The 23893-nt window shown below is 47.0% G+C and overlaps 1 protein-coding gene across 1 annotated transcript in view; it reads right to left on the reverse strand.

Moving 5' to 3' along the window:
* MAGI2 (membrane associated guanylate kinase, WW and PDZ domain containing 2) overlaps positions 1-23893 on the reverse strand; it is a 182691-nt gene that overhangs the window by 48063 nt on the left and 110735 nt on the right. The window contains exons 6-7 of the mRNA XM_032221891.1: positions 19285-19406; positions 15529-15711 (exon numbers count right to left, since the gene is read on the reverse strand). Coding sequence (XP_032077782.1) covers positions 15529-15711; positions 19285-19406 — 305 coding nt within the window. The remainder of the gene's footprint in view (positions 1-15528; positions 15712-19284; positions 19407-23893) is intronic.

Genomic DNA, 23893 nt, shown 5'->3' on the forward strand with positions numbered 1-23893 from the left:
GGGAAACACAACAGCCACTCGGTCTTTTCTGGGTTGAGCACAAGCTTGTTAACCCTCATCCAGTCCATGACGGCCTCAAGGCCCCGGCACATCACGTCCACCGCTTCATTGAGTTGGCACGGGGCGGACAGATACAATTGAGTATCGTCCGCATATTGATGGTATCTAATCCCGTGCCTGCGGATGATCTCTCCCAGCGGTTTCATGTAGATGTTGAATAGTAGGGGGGATAAGACCGAGCCCTGAGGCACCCCATAATTTAGGGGCCTAGGGGACGATCTCTGCCCCCCCACTAACACCGACTGCGACCTGTCCGAGAGGTAGGAGGAGAACCACCGTAGCACGGTGCCTCCCACTCCCACCTCCCGCAGTCGTCGCAGAAGGATACCATGGTCGATGGTATCGAAAGCCGCTGAGAGGTCAAGGAGGACCAGGATGGAGGAACGTCCTTCATCTCTGGCTCTCCAGAGATCATCCATCAATGCGACCAAAGCGGTTTCTGTGCTGTAACCGGGCCTGAAGCCTGACTGGAAGGGGTCTAGGTAGTTTGCTTCCTCCAAGGACCGTTGGAGCTGGAAGGCCACCACCTTCTCAACAACCTTCCCCAGAAATGGAAGGTTGGAGACTGGACGATAGCTATTAAGAACAGCTGGATCCAAGGATGGTTTCTTCAGGAGGGGTCTCACCACCGCCGCTTTCAGTGTGGCGGGGAAGTTCCCCTCCCGAAGGGAGGCGGTTACAACCGCCTGGATCCAGCCTCGTGTCACCTCACTGCAGTTAGTAACCAGCCATGAGGGACACGGATCCAGGACGCAGGTGGAGGTACTTACAGCTCTCATGGCCTTGTCCACATCCCCGGGGGTAACGTCCTGAAACTCAACCCAGAGCTGTTCTACTTGGTCCCCTTGCGCCTCGGCTGGGACTGCAGGGGTGGAGTCCAAGTCCGACCGAAACCGAGCAATTTTGTCCGCTAAGAATTGGGCATATTCTTCAGCTCTGCCCTGCAAGGGTTCCCCCGCCTCCCTTTTGTTCAGTAGGGAGCGGGTTATCCTAAACAGGGCGGCTGGACGGGACTCAGCGGATGCTACCAGGGTGGCTATATGCGATCTTTTTGCTGCCCTAAGTGCCCTGGTGTATTCCCTGGTGCAGGCGGTTACCATTGCCCGGTTCGGTTCGGACTTATCGGACCTCCAACGGTGCTCTAGGCATCTCCTCCGGCGCTTCATCTCCCGGAGTTCCTCGGTAAACCAAGGGGGTCTCCGGGATCCGCCGCCTCGGAGGAGCCGCAGTGGCGCAATCCGGTCGAGGGCCTCCGACGCTGCCGAGTGCCACGCAGCAGCCAGAGTCTCCACCGGACTGTGGGCGAAAGTGTCAGGAATAACCCCAAGCTCTGTCTGGAACCTTGACGGCTCCATAAGACGCCTGGGGCGGAACCACCTGGTCGGTTCCTCCTCCCTACAGTGGGGGTTTGGCCTCCGGAAGTCGAGCCTCAGTAGGTAATGGTCTGACCACGACAGGGGTATGATGTCACTCCCCCTCAGACCAAGATCACAAATCCACTGCTCCGAGAGAAATACGAGGTCAAGCATGTGTCCCGCTGAATGGGTTGGGCCCCGAATTACTTGGGTCAAGCCCATGGCTGTCATGGAAGCCATGAACTCCTGCGCCCCATCAGAGTTTTCGCCGAGCGACGGCAAATTAAAGTCCCCCAGGACCATCAACCTAGGGAACTCAATTGCCAGCTCGGCTACCGACTCGAGGAGCGAGGGGAGGGCTGCTGCAACGCTGTTGGGAGGCAGGTACGTTAGCAGCAGACCCACTTGACCCTTGAGGTCCAACTTTAACAGCAAAGACTCACACCCGACAATCTCCGGAGCAGGGACCCTACGAGGAACTAACGACTCTCGGATAACAGCGGCCACACCCCCACCCCTTCCCTGGGCTCTCGGCTGATGCAGCACCTGAAATCCTTCTGGGCACAGCTCTACAAGGGGGACTCCTCCCTCTGGGCCCAGCCAGGTTTCAGTAATACATGCCAGGTCTGCCCTCTCGTCTAAAATTAAGTCCCGGACGAGAGGAGCTTTATGTACAACAGACCTGGCATTTAGCGACAACAGCCTGAGACCAGGGTCCTGACTACTTGCACCATCTGGTCTTGGAGTGGGACTCCTAGGGCCGGAAGGAGGGATCTCTGTAATGTAGCGAACCCTCCTTCCCCGGTAATGGCCTGCCCTAAAGTCCCCGCCGTATCTGCCCCTCCCTGTTACGACCGCAATACCCCGACCCTCTCCCGTGTCTCTGGTCCCCTCAACCACCCCCGTGGCCTCCGCAACTCCCGGCAGGTCCTCCGAATCACGCATACTCATACACTCCCCCAAGCAGTCCCCACGTAAAAAGTTAAAAACACAAAATTACAACAATATGATCATAAAAGTGGGACATTCATTCATCTCAAGCGTACCTCATGCATAACCCATACAAAGAAAGAAGAAAAAGATGAAAGAAAAGAAAGAGATTATAAATTATAAATTGCGCAAAAAATTAATTAATTTAAAGTGCGAATAGTTCTGGGAAGGTCCAAAAAAGTCCAAGATGGTTGAGGCAAGGGGAGGGCCTTCTATGTACTGTAAGTACCCCCGCTCGGCCGGTAATGGCGCTATCTGTGTTAGCAGGTCCAAGGCGGCATCAGGCAACAATGGCCGTGGCAGATGGAAGTCCAAATAGAAGAGCAGATGAAGATATACTCCAAAAAGTCCAAAAGCCGCATTCCAAAAGGATTCTAATCTCGCCCAGCAAAAGGCCCTGCGATGGCGATGGCCTAGTGGAGGGGGGAATGCACCAACAGGGGAGGCCAAGCCGAGGGGAGAGGAAGGGGGGTGCAATAGCAACAGATGGAGACAGCCTCCCATTCTCTCCCAGTGCTGTTCCAGGCTAACCGCCTTCTCCCTGGGGCGATGAATAGTCCAATGCAAGTCCACAGCAACCAAACACAGACGGGATAAAGAAAGTAGCATAAAGGGGGGGGGGGAGATTCTCTCAGCCAGCAAGTGGAGGAGAGTTAAGGTTCTCTCAAGTCAGACAGGTCACGACGAACCTCCAACAATAGTTACCCAACGTCTCTAGCCGAGTTGGGCCGCAACGCCTTCCAAGCGGCACCCGGACGGTATCTTTAAACGCTGCTCTAAATCAGCTGGGCCGCGGCGTCTTCCGGGCGTCCCCGAACGGCATCAGCGTCTTTCGCGAAAGGCAGCCTCGGAGAGCAGAATCTCTCCAGTCCGCTGCCTGCACCAGACTCTCCGTAAAATCGCTCGTGCCCTGGTCTCTCTTCAGGCTCCGAACGGCACCCGGGCGATGTCTTTAAGCGCCTCACTAATCAGCTGGGCCGCGGCTTCTTCCGGGCACCTCCGAGCGGCGTCGGCGTTTTTCGTGGAGGGCAGCCTTGGAGAGCAAAAACTCTCCAGTCCGCTGCCAGCACCAGACCCTCCGAGAAATCGCTCGTGCCCTGGTCTCTCTCAAGCTCGATTTTCTCGGGGCAATTTCTCCTTCTTTGGCTATTTTTCCCGTGTAGACGCCGGAGCGAAAAGCCCGGCAGCCATGTTCCTTCGCACATCTTAAATTTGTATTAATTTGTATTATCTTAAATTAAGATAATACAAATATTAAAAATCAACAACATGCATACAGTTGGAGTGGGGCTGGATACTAATCAACAGCCCCAGGCCTGCCAGAACAGCCAGGTCTTCGTGGCTTTACGGAAGGCTGGAAGAGTGGTGAAGGTCCGGATCTCTACGGGGAGATCGTTCCATAGGGCCAGAGCAGCAACAGAGAAGGCCCTTCCCCGGGGACCCACCAACCGACATTGACCGGCCAACGGTACCCGGAGGAGGCCCAATCTGTGCGATCTTATTGCTTGTTGGGAGGTAAATGGCAGGAGGCGGTCTCTCAGGTAGCCAGGTCCTAAACCATGAAGTGCTAGTCGTTACTTTAAAAGTAACGACTAGCACTTTGAAGCGCGTCCGGAGACCAAGCACACCCTGCTTCTCCCCCCAAAAACCGGAAGCTCCTCTCAATACTGTGGTGTCGGCCGGCAACAGGGAGCTGCAGCAGAGGGATGAAAGAGCCACATGCGGCCCCGGGTTGCTGACCCCTGAACTAAACATATCCAATTCCTGCAACCCTTCTTCGTATGATTTCGCCCCCAGCCCCCTAATCATCTTTGTTGCTCTTCTCTGCGCTCTTTCCAGTCTCCACATCTTTTCTTTTAATATTATGGTGAACAGAACTGGATGCAGGATTCCAAGTGTGGTCCAAATAGGATTGTTTTTTTGCCCCCAGTAAATCAATGGACCGGAATAATGTTTTTTTTCTTACTCAGTTGTTTAATTCATTTCTCCTTATTTAATTTTAGGACTTGTGCGGGAAACAGATTGCATTTTAGCTCATAAGTATGCAGAAGTCCTGAAAATGCATAAGGCTCCACGGCCTCCTCTCTGGGTAGAGAGAGAGAGAAAAAAAATTAGTGTGCCCTGTCTTGATAAATTGGAAGAGACATGCAATTTAATATGGTGATATTCACCTCACTGTTTAATTTAGTCTACAAATTGTTCAGGTGCCTTCTGAGAAAACAAGGGCAAAATAAATTAGTGGGAGGCTGATCATGTTTATTTCCCAAGCTATCTCTTCAACATTATAATACACCACGAGAGGCATCATGTGTACAAAAGAAGATTGGAAAAAGATTTGATCCAGACGGTTGAAGAGCAATGACCCCATATAGATTTACAGCGTTTCACAATATACGCCTTCCTCTCCAGGGGTGGGTTTCAAAAATTTCAGCAACGGGTTCTCTGCCCCGTTGTTGGGTAGGTGTGGCCATGGTGGGTGTGGCCTAGTCAACCTCCTGAAGGTGGGGGTGGAGGTTTTCACCTCCTCAAGGCTCCAGAGCAGGGGTGAAATCCAGTAGGTTCTGAGAGGTTCTGGAGAACCGGTAGTGGAAATTTTGAGTAGTTCGGAGAACCGGCAGCGGAAATTCTGAGAAGTTTGGAGAAGCGGTAGTGCAAATTTTGAGTAGTTTGGAGAACCAATAGCAGAAATTTTGAGCAGTTTGGAGAACCAGTAGCAGAAATTTTGAGTAGTTTAGAGAAACGGTAGCGGAAATTTTGAGTAGTTTGGAGAACCGGTAGTGGAAATTTTGAGTAGTTTGGAGAACCGGTAGCAGAAATTCTGAGAAGTTTGGAGAACTGGTAGTGCAAATTTTGAGTAGTTTGGAGAACCAATAGCAGAAATTTTGAGCAGTTTGGAGAACCAGTAGTGGAAATTTTGAGTAGTTTAGAGAACCGGTAGCAGAAATTTTGAGTAGTTTGGAGAACCGGTAGTGGAAATTTTGAGTAGTTTGGAGAATCGGTAGTGGAAATTTTGAGTAGTTTGAAGAACCAGTAGCAGAAATTTTGAGAAGTTCAGAAAATCAGCAAATGCCACCTCTGGTTGGCCCCAGAGTGGGGTGGGAATGGAGATTTTGCAGTATCATTCCACTGCCATGGCTGGCAAGCCACGCCCAGCAAGCCACACCATGCCCATTAAGCCACACCCACAGAACCGGTAGTAAAAACATTTGAATTTCACCACTGCTCCGGAGGCTTTTCTCGAGCCTTTGGGAGGGTGAAAACTGCTTCCCTCAGGCTTCGGAGGCCCTCTGGAGGCTGGAAACACACCATTTCCGGCCTTCCTGAACTTCCGGGAGGCCCATTTTTCCCCCTCCCCGAGTCTCTGCACGGACCCTGCACTTACCTCGCATCCAAAACGGGCCGCGTGGAGACTCCGGGGCTGGGTGGGGTGGGCGGGGCCAGCCAGGGGTGGGATTTGGTGGTTATCCAAACTGGCCGTAACATTAGTTATGGGCTCTCCCGAACCTGTGCGAACCCATAGCAGCTCACCCTCTCAATCAAAAACAGCTGTCACAAATATTCATAAAATTTCAGAAGACTCCTTCCAATCAGGTTCAACTGTTTACGTGAACAAAATTTAGTGCTTATTTTTGCAGAAGATTACATGCATTGTGGAGTTTTATTTTGTATTCTTCGTTTTAATTATAATTAGCTCAAGTTGAGTACTCAGCTGAGAGTCTACAAGGTAAAGTTATAAATAAATACCATGTCAATTATAAAATATGGTTTTTTCCAGAAGTATAAATGCACTGAATGACACTCAGTTTTCAGTTCCCCGTACTGATTCACCCTGTAGGGCAGCAAAATTGATTCTAATCTCAAAGTATGTTTATTTCCCCCCCTTACAGTACTTAGAAATATTGAATGAAATATTGAACTCCATGCCTAGCAATTCTTCCAAATCTAGGTAGGACCACATGCCTCACTTATTAAGTTCCATATAGTAGCACAATCCTTCATTCACCTGCCATTTCTGTAAGAAAATGTATATATTTATCACTCACTGGGTAACTCATGAAGTGAAATGAATCAATAATGAATAAAATGAGAAGGTAAGAGAGGCCCATTATCTTGGCCAGATTAGGTTTTTTTAAATCACTCTTTGCCAACAGAAAACCAAAAGCTATTACTTATATTATTTTTTGGGCGTGTTTCCTCCTACTACTGGAGTTTATGTATGAGAAGAAGAGACAAAAGTCTGGGAATGGAGCAGGGGTGGGTTTCTCTTGGTTCGCACCGGTATGCCAGAACTGGTTTGTGAAATTTAGCGTACCTTTTGGAACCTATTCCAAAAGGAAGGCAGGAAGGAAGGAAGGAAGGAAGGGGGAGAGATACACACAGGAAAGGAAGAGATACACACAGGAAAGGAAGAGATACACACAAGAAAGGAAGGGAGGAAGGAAGGAATGGAGGGAGAGTGAGAGAAAAAAAGAGAGAGACAAAGATAGAAAGAGAAAGAAAAAAGAAAGAAAAAGGAAGTGGGAGAGAGAGAAGAAAGAAAGAGGTGGAGAGAGACAAAAGGAAGGAAGGAAGGAAGCAGAGAGAGAGACCGAGAGAGAGAGAGAGAGAGAGAGAGAGAGAGAGAGAGAGAATTTATGACCACAATTGAGCCCAAAATTTTGGTTGCTAAGCAAGAACATTGTTAAGTGAGTTTCACCACATTTTCCAAGTTGGCCACGCCCACCCAGTAACACGCCCACCAAGCCACACCCACCTAGTCACATGACCACCAAGCCACTCCCATAAAACAGGCCACACCTACAGAATAGGTTCTAAAAATTTTGAAACCCATTCCTGGAATGGAGTCAAGAGAGAAGTCAGCCTAGAATCATTACATGTTCACAAACTGTCCAAGTTCAGACCTCTCTTGAAGTGTTAACTTTTCTTTAGCACCAATTTAATGCTGATGACTCTAGATGACTAGATTCTTGCTTATAGGCGTGAGCAATAAGTCTTAACTGGAACGTAAAGTGTGCTCCTGAACCTTCATTCACAGTTTCAGAAAAACTCATCAAATCAGTCAATCAATATCAATCAATTAATCAGAATAGAGCTGGAAGGGACCTTGGAGGTCTTCTAGACCAGCCCCCCTGCTCAAGCAGAAGATCCTATACCATTTCAGACAAGCGACTGTCCAGTCTTTACTTAAAAACCCCCAGTGATGGTGCACCCACAACTTCTGGAGGCAACTTCTGTTCCACTGGTTAATTGTTCTCACCGTTAGGAAATTCTCTTTCATTCTAGGTTGCTTCTCTCCTTGATTAGTTTCCATCCGTTGTTTCTCGTCCTGCCTTCTGGTGCTTTGGAAAATAAATTGACCCCCTTCCTCTTTGCGGCAGCCTCTCAAATACTGGGATACTGCTATCATGTCACCCCTAATTCTTCTATTCTCTAGACTAGACACAACCAATCCCTGCAGCCGTTCCCCATACGCTTTTGTCTTTAATCATCTTAGTTGCTCTTCTCTGCACTCCCCCCCAAGTCTAAACTTCTTTTTTGTAATGATAGTTTTGTTGGACTTTCTTAATCCACATCCAAGAATGGCTAAAATCTCCATTAGATCATTGTCCCTGGCAGGGGGTGGGAGGGCTGCTACAGGTTTCCCTGGGGTTGGGAGAACCCATAGTTGACATTATGGCCAGTTTGGAGAACCTCCAAATCCCACTCCTGGCTTGCCCCGCCCGCTCCACCCTGACCCCTCCCCTCCCAGGAGTCTCCACGCAGCCCATTTTGGATGTGAGGTAAATGCAGGGCCCATATGGAGGCTCGGGAGGGGGAGAAATGGGCCTCCCAGAAGGCCTCTGGAGCCCAGGGGTGGGAGTTTTTACCCTCCCAGAGGCTCGATGAGTAAGTAACTTCCGGGAACGGTGAAGGGCCCGCTTGCCCGCCCGCGGTCCTTACCCGGTTTTGATGAATTCTGCGCTTCCACGCATGCGCAGGACACATACAGCGCCTGCGCGATCCTCCAGGAGCAGCTAGAGCATCGCGCAGACGCTAGTACGCATGTGTGCACCGTGAGCGTGCACGAGGACGCCGCCGGCCCCGTTCCAACCGAACCGGTTGGAAAGGGGCGAGAAACCCACCCCTGCTGGGGAAGGTGAAAATGACCCCCGGCTGTGGTGCAAAAGGCCAACTAGGCCATGCCCACCACCCCACCCAGCAACTGGGCAGAGAACCCATTGCTGGAATTTTTGAAGCCCACCCGTGGTCCCTGGATTTGCCCTAGAAGTTTGCAAGCTGTCAGTAAAGTTATTGAGAGACGCTTGCCAGGAAAGCAGATAGGGAATAATTCGACACACAGTCACAATGCACACACTTGTGGGATCTCTCTGGAAGACTGGGCTATTGCAAGGAGGGATGTCATTTTTTTCAAGTTCATCTCATTTCATAAGGCCCAGGATTTATTCGCTGGAACACACCAGAAGGACTCTTAACGCTGTATATTTTATTTCAATATTTGCAGGAACTGCATAAACTGCTGGACGGATACAAATTCTCTAAGGCATGGAGGAAGCCATGAATATAATATTGTTCCTTGCTCCTTTGTAATTGCAAATTGTAAAGTCAGCATATTTTATTTTTCTATCATCAGGGCCCTGGGGGCTAAAACATATGAAGAACGATTGCAGGAACTGAGTTTGTTTAGTTTAATGAAAAGAAGGATTATGGGGTGACATGATAGCATGTTCCGATATCTCCGGGCTTGTCACAAAGAAGAGGGGGGGGGTCAAGCTATTTTCCAAAGCACTTGAAGGCAGAAGAAGAAGCCACGGATGGAAACTAACCAACGAGAGAAGCAACCGAGAACTAAGGAGAAATCTAGAAACCTGATATCAATAAAGATCTTTTTGTTATTGTCTTTTTTAATCAACCAAATAAATGCCTTTCGCTAGGATTATTCTGGCTCCCAAGTCAAAAAGGCCAAATCTATTATGAAAACTGTGAATCCTTGATGGAGAATGGGAAATGGATTTAATACCTCTAATTGAGGAAATATTTTATTGAGGGGGGAGAGATAGATTGGCTTTAGAGATGGGACTTACTGTATTCAATCAATCAGCAATTGATAAGAGATGGCATAAAGAAACAAGACTGGATATTTGATCTGGGACTAATTAGGGTTAATTTTTGGGATGATCGAAGTTTGAAGCCACGGTAAATTTTCTGCGAATTGATTACAATAACAGTTTGTTAACAGAGGGTTTGGGAGTGTCAAATTTGTCTTTCTTTTATTACTGTTCACAATTTTTATTACTTTTATTTATTTACATACTCACTGTTATTGTTTCTTTTCTGCTAACCATTTTGTTATTAATATAAATAACAATTTGTAAGCAACTAGGAAGGATGTTCTGTGTATATGTGTTATTTTAAAAAGACACCAGTTTTTTAATTTTTGTTATGTTCTTTTCTTTTTTAATATATTTTTTAGAGCAGGCAACTGAACTTTGTTTTCAATATGTTCCAGTGTGCCCGCAAGAAAAAAATATGACAAAGTTTATCTTATCTATTTTGGCGTATTATATTTTGATCTTTTTGAAAAAAAACTTTAAAAATTTCGTGGAACCAAAAAAGAATTATGAGTCCTTACCAAGTATGAGACAGAAGCCGAGTAATTTACAGCATTGTATTGGATTAATTATGGATGAATATGTGTAATAGAAGATACAATGCACAAAACAAAGCGCAATTATCTATAAAATTACATTAGGGCTACTTAAACGGAGTTTTGAAAAGAACCTGTTTAGCAAGGGGAACAAAACGAATCTGTTCAGAAACCAATATCCATGAAGAAGGAGGCATTAATTAACAGCATTCTTCCCTGGGTGTAAACATAATCCTAATAAGGAAATATCATATTTGAAATGCAAAGGGACGTTATCCAATTTGTCATCCTCCATGGATATAGTTTTATTCCATTTAGATCTGGAGACACTGCATTTTATAATGGAATAATAGAAATTACAATAGCCCAAAGTAATTATTCCTTGAGATTGTTTCTCCAATGGGCCTGTATGTAGGGTTTTTTGGGGGGTCTAGGATTGTTTGCCTTGTACTCTGCCCCCCACCCTCAGTGGTGGGTTTCAAAAATTGTTGGAACCTACTCTGTGGGTGTGGCCTCTTTTGTGGGAGTGGCTTGCCACCCATGTGACCGGATGGGAGTGGCTTGCCGCCCATGTGACCAGATATGAAATTATGAATTAGTACCTAGATCGGTCCAAGTAGCTATTCAGAAACTCTGGCATTGAAACATGCAAGTCTTAAAGCTGTCAAGTTACAAGATCCTTGCCAGTGGTGGGTTTCAACATTTTTTGGAACCTCTTCTGTAGGTGTAGCCTGCTTTCCGGGTCCACTGGTGGAACCTCTTCTAACCGGCTCGGTAGATTTGATGAACCGGTTCTACCAAATAGGTGTAAACTGGTAGGAACCCACCTCTGCCCCCCCCTCCTTGTTTGACCCCAGGGTTTTGCCCCCAGCCATTAACCCCTACCATTTGTCCTCTGCTGATACGACCCTAGCTGTTCGCCCTGGCCAATGAGCCACAGCCTCTTCAGTCCCAAACCCTTCGTCACAGCCCATTCGGGGAAATACTGCTCACCCCGGGCTTTTGGGCACAGAAGGCAGTTGCTTGCCAGCCAACTGGAGGAAGGGAAGGGAGAAAGAGAGAGGGGAGGGAGGGAGAAAGTGTTCCGTGTTGAGGTTCCTGTCCCGGGTTTGTTTCCCCACCCAGTTGCCTCAGGTCCGAGCTAGAAAATCCTTTGCATTCCCCACCCCCCCGAAATGTGACAGGACAACACAACGGCCATAGGAAAATTAAACACAACTGGGTGCAGAGCTGTTGGGGAAGGTAGTGATAATGGATTGAATCAAAGTAACAGAGCCAACAAGCCAGTGGTGGGCTCCGGATTCTGTTCCAACCGGTAAGGTTGGAACAGCCCTGGTGCCACCCACATGCACGTGTGCGATGCATGCATGCGTCCTACCTGTTAGCAAGGATTCCACAAGCCTCCGCAATGCTCCAGGTGCTCAGTGGAGCGTTGTGCAGGCACTATATGTGCCATGCATGTGCGCGGACACCTTAAAAGACAGATAAGGAGCTCGGGCGGGCGGGTGGGCCCTCTGGAGCACCATTCCAGAATGGTATCTGGTGCTCCGGGCTGGCTCCGTTGCGCCCGTACCGGGGCATACCACCTGCAACCCACCACTGCAACAAGCCTTCCATCATTTCTCCAAGCTGCTCTTTCCCCTTCCCCCCTTCCCATAATATTTCGCCAAATGGGCCATGATGAAGGGTCTGGGACTGAAGAGGCTGAGGCCCATTGGCCAAGGGGAACAACTATCATCCTTCATCCATCCATCTATCTATCTAATCTATCTAATCTATCCATCCATCATCCATCATCCATTCATCCATCTAATCTATCCATCCATCATCCATCATCCATCATCATCATCCATCCATCTAATCCATCCATCCATCATCCATCATCCATCATCCATACTTATCGCTCTCTCTCTCTCTGTCTATCTATCTAATCTATCTATCCATCCATCATCCATCATCCATCATCCATCATCCATCATCCATCATCCATTATCCACCCATCCATCCATCCATCCATCCATCCATCTATCTAATCCATCCATCCATGATTCATCCATCATTCATCCATCGTTCATCCATCGTTCATCCATCATCCATCATCCATCCATCTAATCTATCCATCCATCATCCATCATCCATACCTATTGCTCTCTCTCTCTGTCTATCTATCTAATCTATCTATCCATCCATCATCCATCATCCATCATCCATTATCCACCCACCCACCCACCCACCCACCCACCCACCCACCCACCCACCCATCCATCCATCCATCCATCCATCCATCTATTCATCCATCCATCCATCCATCCATCCATAAGTATCAATTTTGATGGAACACTACATATAGCGTTTATCTAAAGACAATTTCTTTGGCAAATTCAAAGTGAAACCATTGGCTCTTTTGATATTATTTCACTCTTGATTCACATTACTTAGTTTTTTCGTGGACCTAGAAAACACGAGTTCTTACAATATTTGAACATCTTATTTCAAACCGAGGCTTATCTGAAGTTTTCAGCAGTGTACAGAAAACATGTTTCTTGGCTCGGTCCAAAAGAACGGAGAGGCCAAGCTCAGAAGAAAACGCAATAAAACTGCAGCCATCTAGGGATTTAAATCCAATAACGCTGAAGTCCAAGCAACAAGTTCGTACATCAAGATTTTGCTGAACATAAAACAGAGAGACTCTGGTATTATTGTGGTGCTGCAGAGATCTCAGACGGAATGAAAATTAAAGTTGTATAAGACAGCAACAAAAAGAATTACAGAAAAAGGACAAGGGAGTTCAATTCTCCAAGTAATACAATATTAATAAAAGCTGGGATCATTGTTCGGAAACTTCCTTTCAGAAATATAAGAAATGTGGTACGTCCTTAACAAGATAAAAAGGACTGTAGAACTGTGGCATATGAATCCGTATAAATACACCGCATTGTTTGAAGTCCAGGGAAGATGAAAAGATCCTGACATACAGACCAAACTCTTTAGAGGAAATAAGGATGAATAATGAATATCGATCAATTATCTCATTAAAATATAATAAGAAGGAGATGCTATTACAGATTTTGCTTGGTCGGAGATACTGAATCCTTCTGGGGGCAAGAAACAAAACTTTTCCACGACGGGAATTCCAGATGAGAACGAAGAGTTCCACTGCAGGCCTAACTTAAAAGGAATAATAACATTGTAATTACGGGTAGTCCTTGTCTTACGACCACAATCGAGCCCAGCATTTCTGTTGCTAAGTGAGGCATTTTTAAAAGTGCCCCATTTTATGACTTTTCTGGCCACAGTCGCTAAGTGAATTGCAGCGGTCGTTAAGTTAGCCGCACGGTTGTTAAGTGAACCTGGCTTCCCCATTGACTTTGCTTGTCAGAAGGTCACAAAAGGGGGATCACATATACATATATACGTACACACATATACATAGACACAATACACACAAATACACGTACACACAAATACAGATACATATACACAGTGAAGTGATTCAAGTAACTTAACAGCTGGTTCTCCCTAATGACCAGCTAGGTAGGCCTGGCTGGGTGTGTGTGTGTGTGTCACGTGAGTGAGTGGGTGTGGCCAAATCATCGTCACTCACGGCAAGATGGAGTGGCGCAGGCAGACTGAAGCGGCGGTGGCAATGACTGGACCCTTAAGGCAAGAGCGAAGCGCCCCTGTACTTGCCTTAGTGCAGCGACAGCATTCCTGGGTTGAATTCACGCTGAAGGCAGCCCTGTCCTCCCACCCCTTTGGCCTTGGACCTGTAAGCGGCATCTGGGAAGCACCGTGGCGGAGAGAAGCAGATGGGTTGGATTGCCCAGCGCCTCATCTCTTCCTGGGTCTCGCTGCAGGGTTCCCCCCCGCCCAAAAAAAGTGCAGCAGGAAACCGCGAGTGCCTACGTCCGCCCCTTGTTGGTGCATCTGGGCACGCATGCCTCGCTCGCTTGGGGAGACGCGCGACCTGCTCTCCGTCCCGAGACACTGGCCTGCTGTGTTCGCCGCCGCCTCCACCTCATGGCCTGCCTTCTGACCAGACGCGGCTACAGCTGATGCCACTGCTGTTTCCAGGGGCAAGGGGGGGGGATAGGGTTGCGTTGTGGCTTCATATTGTAATGGGCGCCAGGAGAAGGGCTCCCCGTTTCCGCCATTGTGAAGCACAATAGATTTCACTTCAGCCATGAGGTAGCAGCAGCAACGGTGGCAGTGCAGGCCAGATCAGCGTCAGGCCATGAGGTGGCTACAGTGGCAAACACAGCAGGCCAGTGTCTCGGGGTGGGCCGCGCATCTTCTCAAGTGACTGAGGCATGCAGGCCCAGCGGCACCATCAAAAGTGCCGCCCCTACCTTGCTGCAACAGCACCATTACCTCACTCCGGTTGGCAAGGGCTGCGCTACTCCTCACACCACTTCTTGTACCATCTCTACGGCGCAGATTTCCAGCCCCATCCAGAGCGAGTCTCCCTTCCCCACCATTGCCCTTACCTTTCCAGGGCAGGTGAGGAGTGATGGGGAGGGGCAGGGAGGGGCCAGCCAGTAGTGGGACCAGCTGGTTTGCCAAACTGTGCAAAAATTTAACAACCGGTTCGGGTGAACCGGTGCGAACTGGCTGAATAGCACCATTGCATACACACACACACACACAAACACACACACACATACTATATGTGTGTATGTGTGTGAGTGTATATATATGAACCAGTGCAAACCAGCTGAATACCGACATTGCATATACACATGCATACATATACATATACACACACACATAATATACATATACATACACATACACACATACCCATATACACACACACACATATATATGCATATACTATGTGTGTGTGTGTATGTATATGAACTGGTGCGAACCGGCTGAATACCAACATTGCATATACACATACATACATATACATATTCATGCACACATAATGTACATATACATACACATACACACATACCCATATACATACACATATGCATATAGTGTGTGTGTGTGTGTGTGTGTGTATGTATATGTACATGTACATGCAAATATATTTTCTTGCAGAGATGTTGCAGAGGTTGAGACATATACATATACATACAAATGTACACACACACACACACACACAAACATGCATATACTATGTGTGTGTGTATATATGTATATATATGAACCAGTGCAAACCAGCTGAATACCGACATTGCATATTCACATGCATACATATACATATGCATACATACACACAAACATAATGTACATATACACACACATACACAATACCCATATACATACACACACACATATGCATATAGTGTAAACATATGCGTATAGTGCAAACATGTTTTCCTGCAGAGATGTTAGCGGAGGTTGAGATATATACATACAAATGTACACACACACACACACACTCATGTAGAGATGCAGGATAACACACACACTCACACACACAGCTGTCCGCTAAGCATATAAAACCGCCATCCGTAGGCCTGTTACCTGTCTCCATCTTGCCGTCTTGTGCCGCCGGCCCATCCGGAATGACGCTCTTCACCTGGAGAAACTCGTCAGGTTCGTCCCCACCGATGATGGTGAATCCAAAGCCCATATTGCTTTTCTTAAGGGTTGTGCTGAGGAAGGTGCCTTTCAGCTGGGAGGCGTCCCGGGTGAAGAGGGGTTTCTCTACATGAGCCAACACAAAGGGAGACATGAGACCGCTTGGGGTTGCCCCCTCCCCCCCGCGCGCACACAGACACACGCGAGTGCCGGGCTTCACACAGTGCAGCGAAAGCAGCAGCAGCAGCAGCAGCAGCGGGGACAAAAGTGTGGCGCTTGTACGAGTGGAAGCAAAGTAAAAGTGCAAGCGGTTTGAGAGAACCAAGAATATTAGTGAGCTGTTATTATTACTTTTTTTTTTTCTCTACGTCAAGCTAAATCAACCAAGGGTAGGATTCGTTTATCTAAAGTAACTTCCCGTATGGACTCTGAACGGATTCTCTGTTCATTCAGAGCTGGGATTTTTGGAAAGGCGAGGAACTGGCCAGTCGGTGACTTCTCAATTTAATTTAAACTATTGCGTCGGGAAAAAAAAACCCTGTTTGCAAAAACAATTGGAAGACGGACTTCTCAATCACACAAAGGGGGGGGGGGGCGGCATGCATACGCCAGGTTGCGCGTGTTCATCTCAGCACATTTTTTTTTCATCCCTCCACAAGCGTTGAGTTTTTAGTCTCTGGCCGGTTCCACCCTCCAGGAATCCACTCTTACAGGGATCCCTTCAAAAGGGCGGGAAATGAGGGAACCTCAGCGGATCCACCGGTGCTTTCACGGAGTGATCAGACCACGGGAAGTGGTGGTGGTGGTGGTGGTGGTGGTGGGTGTGGGGAAAAAAAAAAGAAGCTAGGTGTTCGGTGTTTTTTGTTTCGTTTTTTTTTCCCAGGAGGGGCAAAGAATTCAACACACTACTTTTTGATAATAGTGCAGCCCAGGTAAACAGCAGCACTCGACGTACCATATAGCCTGCACATTCCGGCAATGTCCCGCCGATATTGAGACAGGTCGCTCACACTGCGAGACCTCTGAGGAGCAAGGCGCGGGTGAACATGTTTGGGCCTAGGTAAGGTTGAGGAAGCGTTGTCTACTGATATAAAGGAGAAGAAGCCTCATTCTTTGTGTAGAGTCTTAGGACAATAATCTCTGCACCAATACAGACTGTTAATCATCTTCGTTCCATTGCGTGCATTAACTTAGTCACCGCTAACATATGCATCGTTCATTCTCCCACACAAACCGAGCATCGAGTCATCTCGCACCACGTTGGCAAGGCAAGGCAATAAAGTCAACTTAAGCTCAAGAGGTGAGGTTAAAAAAAAAAAAGGAGAGGAAAGAGTTCCTTGAAGGGATCTCAACTTCTGGGTCGATACACGTTCGTGGCCTTCTTGTTGTAGGTTCATAGTTACCTACACCTGGATGGCTTCCCGTCTAAACGCCAAGCAGATCCGCATCTGCTTAGCTATTTCGTCCTTTGCTAGCATGGTCCATTGACTGCGGAATTAACCCATGGAAAAAATCTTCCATGAGACGCCTATGCTTATCTCTACAGCCGTGGTGGCGCAGTGGTTAGAATGGAGTACGGCAGGCTGACTCTGCCCACTGTCAGGAGTTCGATCCTGACCGGCTCAAGGTTGACTCAGCCTTCCATCCTTCTGAGGATGATAAAACGAGAACCCAGATTGTTGGGGGCCAGATTGTTGGGGGCAAGACCGATTCGATCGCACAGACTTGGCCTTCTCCGGATTCCATCCGCCAGCCAATGCTGGCTGGCGACCCCCCGGGGGAGGGCCTTCTCTGTTGCAGCTCCGGCCCTCTGGAACAAGCTCCCCGTTCAGATCCGGACCCTTACTACCCTCCCGGCCTTCCGTAAAGCTACTAAGTCCTGACTGTTCCGGCAGGCCTGGGGCTGTTGAAGTATCCAGCCCCATTTTAATTGTGAATGTTGTTGTATTTTAAATTTTGTATTGTCTTATTTATCCCCTTCCCTTTTTATTGTAAGCCGCCCGGAGTCCTTCAGGAGTGGGCGGCATACAAAACTAATAAACTAACTAACTATAACTATAAACTAAGATGCTGAATTTGTAAATCGTTCAGAGAGGGCTATAGAGCACTGTGGAGGGGGTATATAAATCCAAGTGCTATTGCTATTATCTTTTCAGATAATCAAGGCCAGGTAAATTGCCTTGTGCCCTTTACCCAAGTGCCATTTGGTTGCTAAGATCTGCGTAGATCAAACATTTGATCAGAACTAGGACAGGAGTTAGAAAAAGAAATTAAAAAAACATCCTTTTTTTTTTCTTAGGTCATCTAAAACAAACAAATAAAGCTGTTCTTGGTCCCCAGATCAGTGTCTCTCCTGTGTGTGATTGGAGTTTGGAAAAAAAATGAATGACACCCCCCCTTTTTTTTCTGTGTCAATCTTGGTCCTTCTTTATCTCATCCTCCATGTTTGCAAGTAAAGGAAAAGAGAACACACACAATTTAGTATCAGTTGTGTACGGAGGACAACGGGACCCAAAGGACCAACTGAGAGTCATCCAAGAACCCTGGTGGCACAGTGATTAGAATGCAGCATTGCAGGCTAATTCTGCCCACTGCCAGCAGTTCAATTCTTGCCAGCTCAAGTTTGACTCAGCCTTCCATCCTTCCAAGGTCAATAAAATGAGGACCCAGAATGTTGAGGGCAAGGGCTGACTCTGTAAACAGCTTAGAGAGGGATGTAAAGCGCTGTGAAGGGGTATATACATCTGCTATTGCTATCTGTGCCGTGGTGGTTAAAATCCAGTATTGCAGGCTAATTCTGCCCACAGTCAGCAGTTCGGTCCTGACCGGCTCAAAATTGACTCAGCCATCCATCCTTCCGAGGACGATAAAATGAGGACCCAAATTGTTGGGGGCAAGAGGCTGACTCTGTAAACCACTTAGAGAAGGCTGCAAAAGCGCTGCGAAGTGGTATGTAAATGCTATTGCTATTGTTATCTACCCATTGGAAGTCACGTGTTTGCTTAAAAAAAGATAGAGTAGAGTTTTAGTTAACCACAATTTTGTGATTTTGCTTCCTAAGATGGCTTGTGCTCCCCCTGGGGCTCAACAGCCCTTCTGTAGTTGCATCTGGGTAACTCTCTTGAATTAGATCTTTCTCATTCTGTCTAGCAAAACAAATCTTACCAGATAACCAGTTGCAGCTTTGTTTTAAATAGATTGGAAAAAGAATCCCTCCCCCCCAGGTTGAGTTAGAAAGGGTTACCAGGGCAACATTTCAGACAGCTACCATGTTTTCCCGAAAATAAGACAGGGTCTTATTTTCTTTTGCCCCCCCCGAAATAAGCACTTGGCCTTATTTTCAGGGAGGTCTTATTATTTTTGAGGTGCAGGAGACGGCGAGTGTGGTGACCTCACAGCTGCTCCTGTGTTGCAACATTTTCAGGGAGGGCTTATTTTTGGGGAGGGCTTATTATCTGGGGAGCTCTTATTTTCAGGTAAACATGGTATTTAAAACCGTACTTATACTCCATTCCTACGAGTTTTGGAATTTTAGGAATTGTGATAATTAGCCACAATCTTTCAATGTTTTTTTGGAAGAGGAGAAAAAAAAATAGAGTTTCCTATATTCACGTCTTCAAAACAGTGTCACAGGTATCACACAGAACTCCCTAGAATCGGTTTCCCGTCTGAATTGTGTGCACTGAAGTGATGGTGTACCTCGGAAACTCTGGACTGGCAATGGCTTGATTCCAAGTTCTGCGTTGGGCATGGCACGGTGTTGTAACTTCCTTTTGGCTTCCAAAACAGGATTTTCAAATTGGGTCCTCCTATTTATGTGGCTGAAAATATAAAGAAACCCATTGTCAACCTTTCAAAAAAAAAAAAAAAACGGCCTCGTGAAAAACCTGAATTGACCGGGCTTCAAAAAAGAGGCCTACTTTTTGTGCCAATTAAAGGAACAGGGGGATGTCATGACACAATAGATGAAAAATGATCTGCGGGCATTATGTCATGACATCCTGAACCCAAACGTCAGATATGAATTTACGTCACAGGGTTGCACCTTCAAGGCTTAATTATGTGTGAAAAAGAATTACATGTCAATTACGTGTAAGTAGCTAAAGCAGGGGTCGGCAACCTTAAACACTCAAAGAGCCACAAATGTCCTAACCGGAAGTCCCCCGTTCAAACCTGGAGCTGACCAGAAGTTTGGTTCCCACACCATAGAGTCTCCTCCTAGTGTGGCGTCCTTTTTCCTCCACCTGCCCTAACCGAAAGCCCTATCAATTGTGGAGCTGACCGGCGACAGGGAGCCACAGCAGAGGGACGAAAGAGCCACATGCGGCTCCAGAGCCGCAGATTGCCGACCCCTGAGCTAAAGTATCAGACATGACAGACCAGGTTCACATGTGAAGATTCGATTAAAGATTCATTGCTAAAAGCCTATGAACAGGAATCTGCTCAGCTGATAGGAGTTAGATAAGGATCTACAGAATTCAAGGAGGAAACTTAGACTTGTTCATTTGGCTGTTTGGGGGGCAGTTTTCCAGGGCATTTTCCAGCTGGTTTTGGGGCTATTTTTGGCACCAAAGGGAGCCCAAAAATGTCCAAAAAAGAGCCTGATAACATCCAAACAAAAACCAGCTTGAAAACATCCCCCAAATGACCTGAAAAACATCAAAAAACAGCCATGGATGCGCTGGCCAATGGTTTTTGGGGTTCAGGATTGTGCACATACACAGACATTCCGGTGCTGAAAGGTTTGCCATCGCTGGTCTCATTTAATGAAAAGAAGGACCAGGGGAGACATGATAGCAGTCTTCCGATATTTGAGGGGCTGCCACAAAGAAGAGGGAGTCAAGCTATTCTCCAAAGCACCTGAGGACAGGACAAGAAGCAACGGGTGGAAACCAATCAAGGATAGAAGCAACCTAGAACTGAGAAGAAATTTCCTAATGGTGAGAACATTCAACCCATGGGATTGCTCATCTCCAGAAGTTGTCGGTGCTCCAACACTGGAGGTTTTTAAGAAGAGATTGGACAGGCATTTGTTCATATTGGTATTGGGTCAGAATGGCAGGAGGTTGGATTAGAAGACCTCCAAGGTCCCTTCCATTGTCCATTGTTCTATGTTCTATGATTCATCCTTTGGATTACAATACAATACTAGACTCTTGCTGACATACAGTAGATGGCCAAAGGTGCTTTTTTCAGGAGGCAACTGGACTTTCTGTTTTTTTGAAGACGTTTCCCTTCTCATCCAAGAAGCTTCTTCGACTCTGACAGGATAGTGGGGAATGGAAGGATTTATGTTCCTTGCAGACAGCTGGTCATTTGCATCCTTTTAGAGAGTCATTGAGGCCACTTGGAGGTTTCTTTCTTTCTCTTTGAAGATGTTTCACTTATCACCCAAGAAGCTTCTTCAGCTCTGACTGGATGGTGGGAGGATGGAAGGATTTATGTTCCTTGCAGACAGCTGGTCATTTGCATCCTTTTAGAGAGTCATTGAGGCCACCTGGAGATTTATCTGGAGATTTAGCACTATTCAGGTGACTCTGAAGACACAGATAAACTGCCAGGTGGCCTCAATAGCTGTCTAAAAAGGATGCGAATGACCAGCTGTCTGCAAGGAGAATCAATCCTTCCCTTCCCCACCATCCAGTTGGAACTGAAGAAGCTTCTTGGATGAGTAGATGAGAAGTGAAATGTCTTCTAAGGAAAACAAACAAACCTCCAAGTGGCCTTGATGACTCTCTAAAAAGGATGCAAATGACCAGCTGTCTGCAAGGAGTATAAATCCTTCCATTGCCCACCATCCAGTCGGAACTGAAGAAGCTTCTTGGATGAGAAGCGAAACATCTTCAAAAGAAAAAAACAAGAAAGTCCACTTGCCTCCTGAAAAAACACCTGTGGGACAACCCCGACCTGGTTGACAGAGAATCTCCACAGACTTTTAGCTATGCAATTTGGGATGAAGACCCTTGGAACGATGTGGGAGAAGGAATGGATTTCCAGAGGGAAAAACTGCAGACTACAGGAACCATTTGCACCACCCAGATGACCCTGAAGACACAGATAAACCTCCAAGTGGCCTCAACGACCCTCTCAAAGGATGCAAATGACCAGCTGTCTGCAAGGAATATAAATCCTTCCATTGCCCACCATCCAGTCAGAGGTGAAGAAACCTCTGGGATGAGAAGGGAAACATCTTCAAAAGGGGAAAAAACCCAACAAGAAAGTCCAGTTGCCTCCTGAAAAAGCAACCTTGGGACAATCATGACCTGGATGGCTGAGAATCTCTACAGTGTTACACTGAAACATTTTTGAGGCTCTGGCTCAATGAATTGAACTTCCTCCATTCCTGCACATTATGTTTCTGTGATTTGCCCCATACTGTCTTCCTTGCTTCAATGAGTTGCAGCTAAAGTCCTTTGCTATATCACATTCCACATGAATTATGTGGGCTAATCCTGATTGGAAGTAACATTTGGCACGGGTGATTTATTGCGTTGAGCCACGTGCCTGGGATATATATTCCGCTCAGATGGGTCAACAAGAGAGGCATGGAGTGTGGAGACAGATGACCTCTAAGGTGGATGAGTTTAGGAGAAGAACAAAAATCGGAACCAGATTTATGAAGGAGAAGGTCATGCAAAAGCCGCAGGCAAAAGAATTGTGATGGCGAATCTATGGCGCAGGTGCCAGAGATGGCATGCAGCACCCTCTGTGATGGCATGTGAGCCTTCGCTCTAGTTTAGTTCCCACGCGTATGCCCTTCATCGCTGAAGAAGCTTCTTGGATGAGAAGCAAAACTTCTTCAAGGAAAAACATAAAAGTCCAGGTGGCCTCAACGATCCTCTAAAAGGATGCAAATGACCAGCTGTCTGCAAGGAATATAAACCCTTCCATTTTCCCACCCATCCAGTCAGAGCTGAAGAAGCTTCTTGGATGAGAAGCAAAACGTCTTCAGAGAAAAAACCAGAAAGTCCAGTTGCCTCCTGAAAAAGCACCTTTGGGACAACCATGACCTGGAAGATGGAGACTTTTAGCTATGCAATTTGGGATGAGCACCCTCGGAATGGTGTGGGAGTAGGAATGGATTTCCAGAGGAAAAAAATTACAGGAACCATTTGCACTACTCAGGTGACCTTAAGGGCACGGATAAAACCTCCAAGTGGCCTCAACGACCCTCTAAAAGAATGCAAATGACTAGCTGTCTGCAAGGCGTATAAATCCTTCTCTTCCCCACCATCCAGAAAGAAGGAAGGAGGCAAAAAAGAAAGGAAGGAGACAAAGAAGGAAGGAAGGAAGAAAGAAAGGAAGGAAATTCCAACCTAAAGTTAGACAACGGAGAAAAAACACTAAGGAAAAAACTGTAGTCATCGGTCATCTCCCTCCATTCTCCTGTGATTGCAATTTTTCTAGCTAACAGGTTATTCTGAGGGATCCACAGTTAAACCTTTGAGGTTACAAAGTTTTAAAGAAAAGATAATTGGTGGGAGGTTTAAACATCACTCCCCCCCTCCACATTTCAGCCCCAGGTTCTCCTCTCCTCTCCTTTCATTTTTTTTTAAAAATCAGTACACAGTTTAGCCTGACTGTGAGAATGGTGCATAAATTCCCAGGACAAATTAAAAAAAAACAAGAGAACACCTGGAAAAATCGTTTTCATGCACGCACTCACAAAGCCACAACAGCAATAAAGTGCACACTTTCTCCAAAGCACCTGAAGCAGGGCTGGGATTCAGCCAGTTCGCACCGGTTCAGGCAAACGAAATGCTAATTTTGCATCTGGTTCGCCACACCGGATGTTCCAAGGATCGGCTGGCCCCTCCCACCCTGCCCCTCCCCTCTCAGAAATTTCCACGTGGCCAGGAAGTACAGGGCTCACACAGAAGCTCTGAGAGGGCTCCGGAACCTGGGGAGGCCATTTTTGCTTTCCCAGAGGCTTGGGAAAAGCCTCCAGAGCCTGGCGAGGGTGAAAAATGGGCTTACCGGAAGTTCCGGAAGTCTGGGAACGGGCCCATTTCCAGCCTCCGGAGGCCCTCCAGAGCTTGTGGAGTCCATTTTCACCCTCCCGAAGGCTCGGGAAAGCCTCTGGAGCCCGGGGAGAGTGAAAATGCCTCCCCACTGCCATGAGAAGGCCGAGTAGGCCACAATCTCATGGCCACACCCACCTGCAACTGGGCGGAGCATCAGTTGCTAATTTTTTTCGAACCCACCCCTGACCTGAAGGCAGGAAAAGAAGCAATGGATGGAAACTTATCAAGGACAGAAGCAACTTAGAATTAAGGAGGAAGTTCCCAACAGTGAGGAGAATTAACAA

This window comes from Thamnophis elegans, chromosome 7 (assembly GCF_009769535.1).
Source record: "Thamnophis elegans isolate rThaEle1 chromosome 7, rThaEle1.pri, whole genome shotgun sequence".
Lineage (NCBI taxonomy): Eukaryota > Metazoa > Chordata > Lepidosauria > Squamata > Colubridae > Thamnophis > Thamnophis elegans.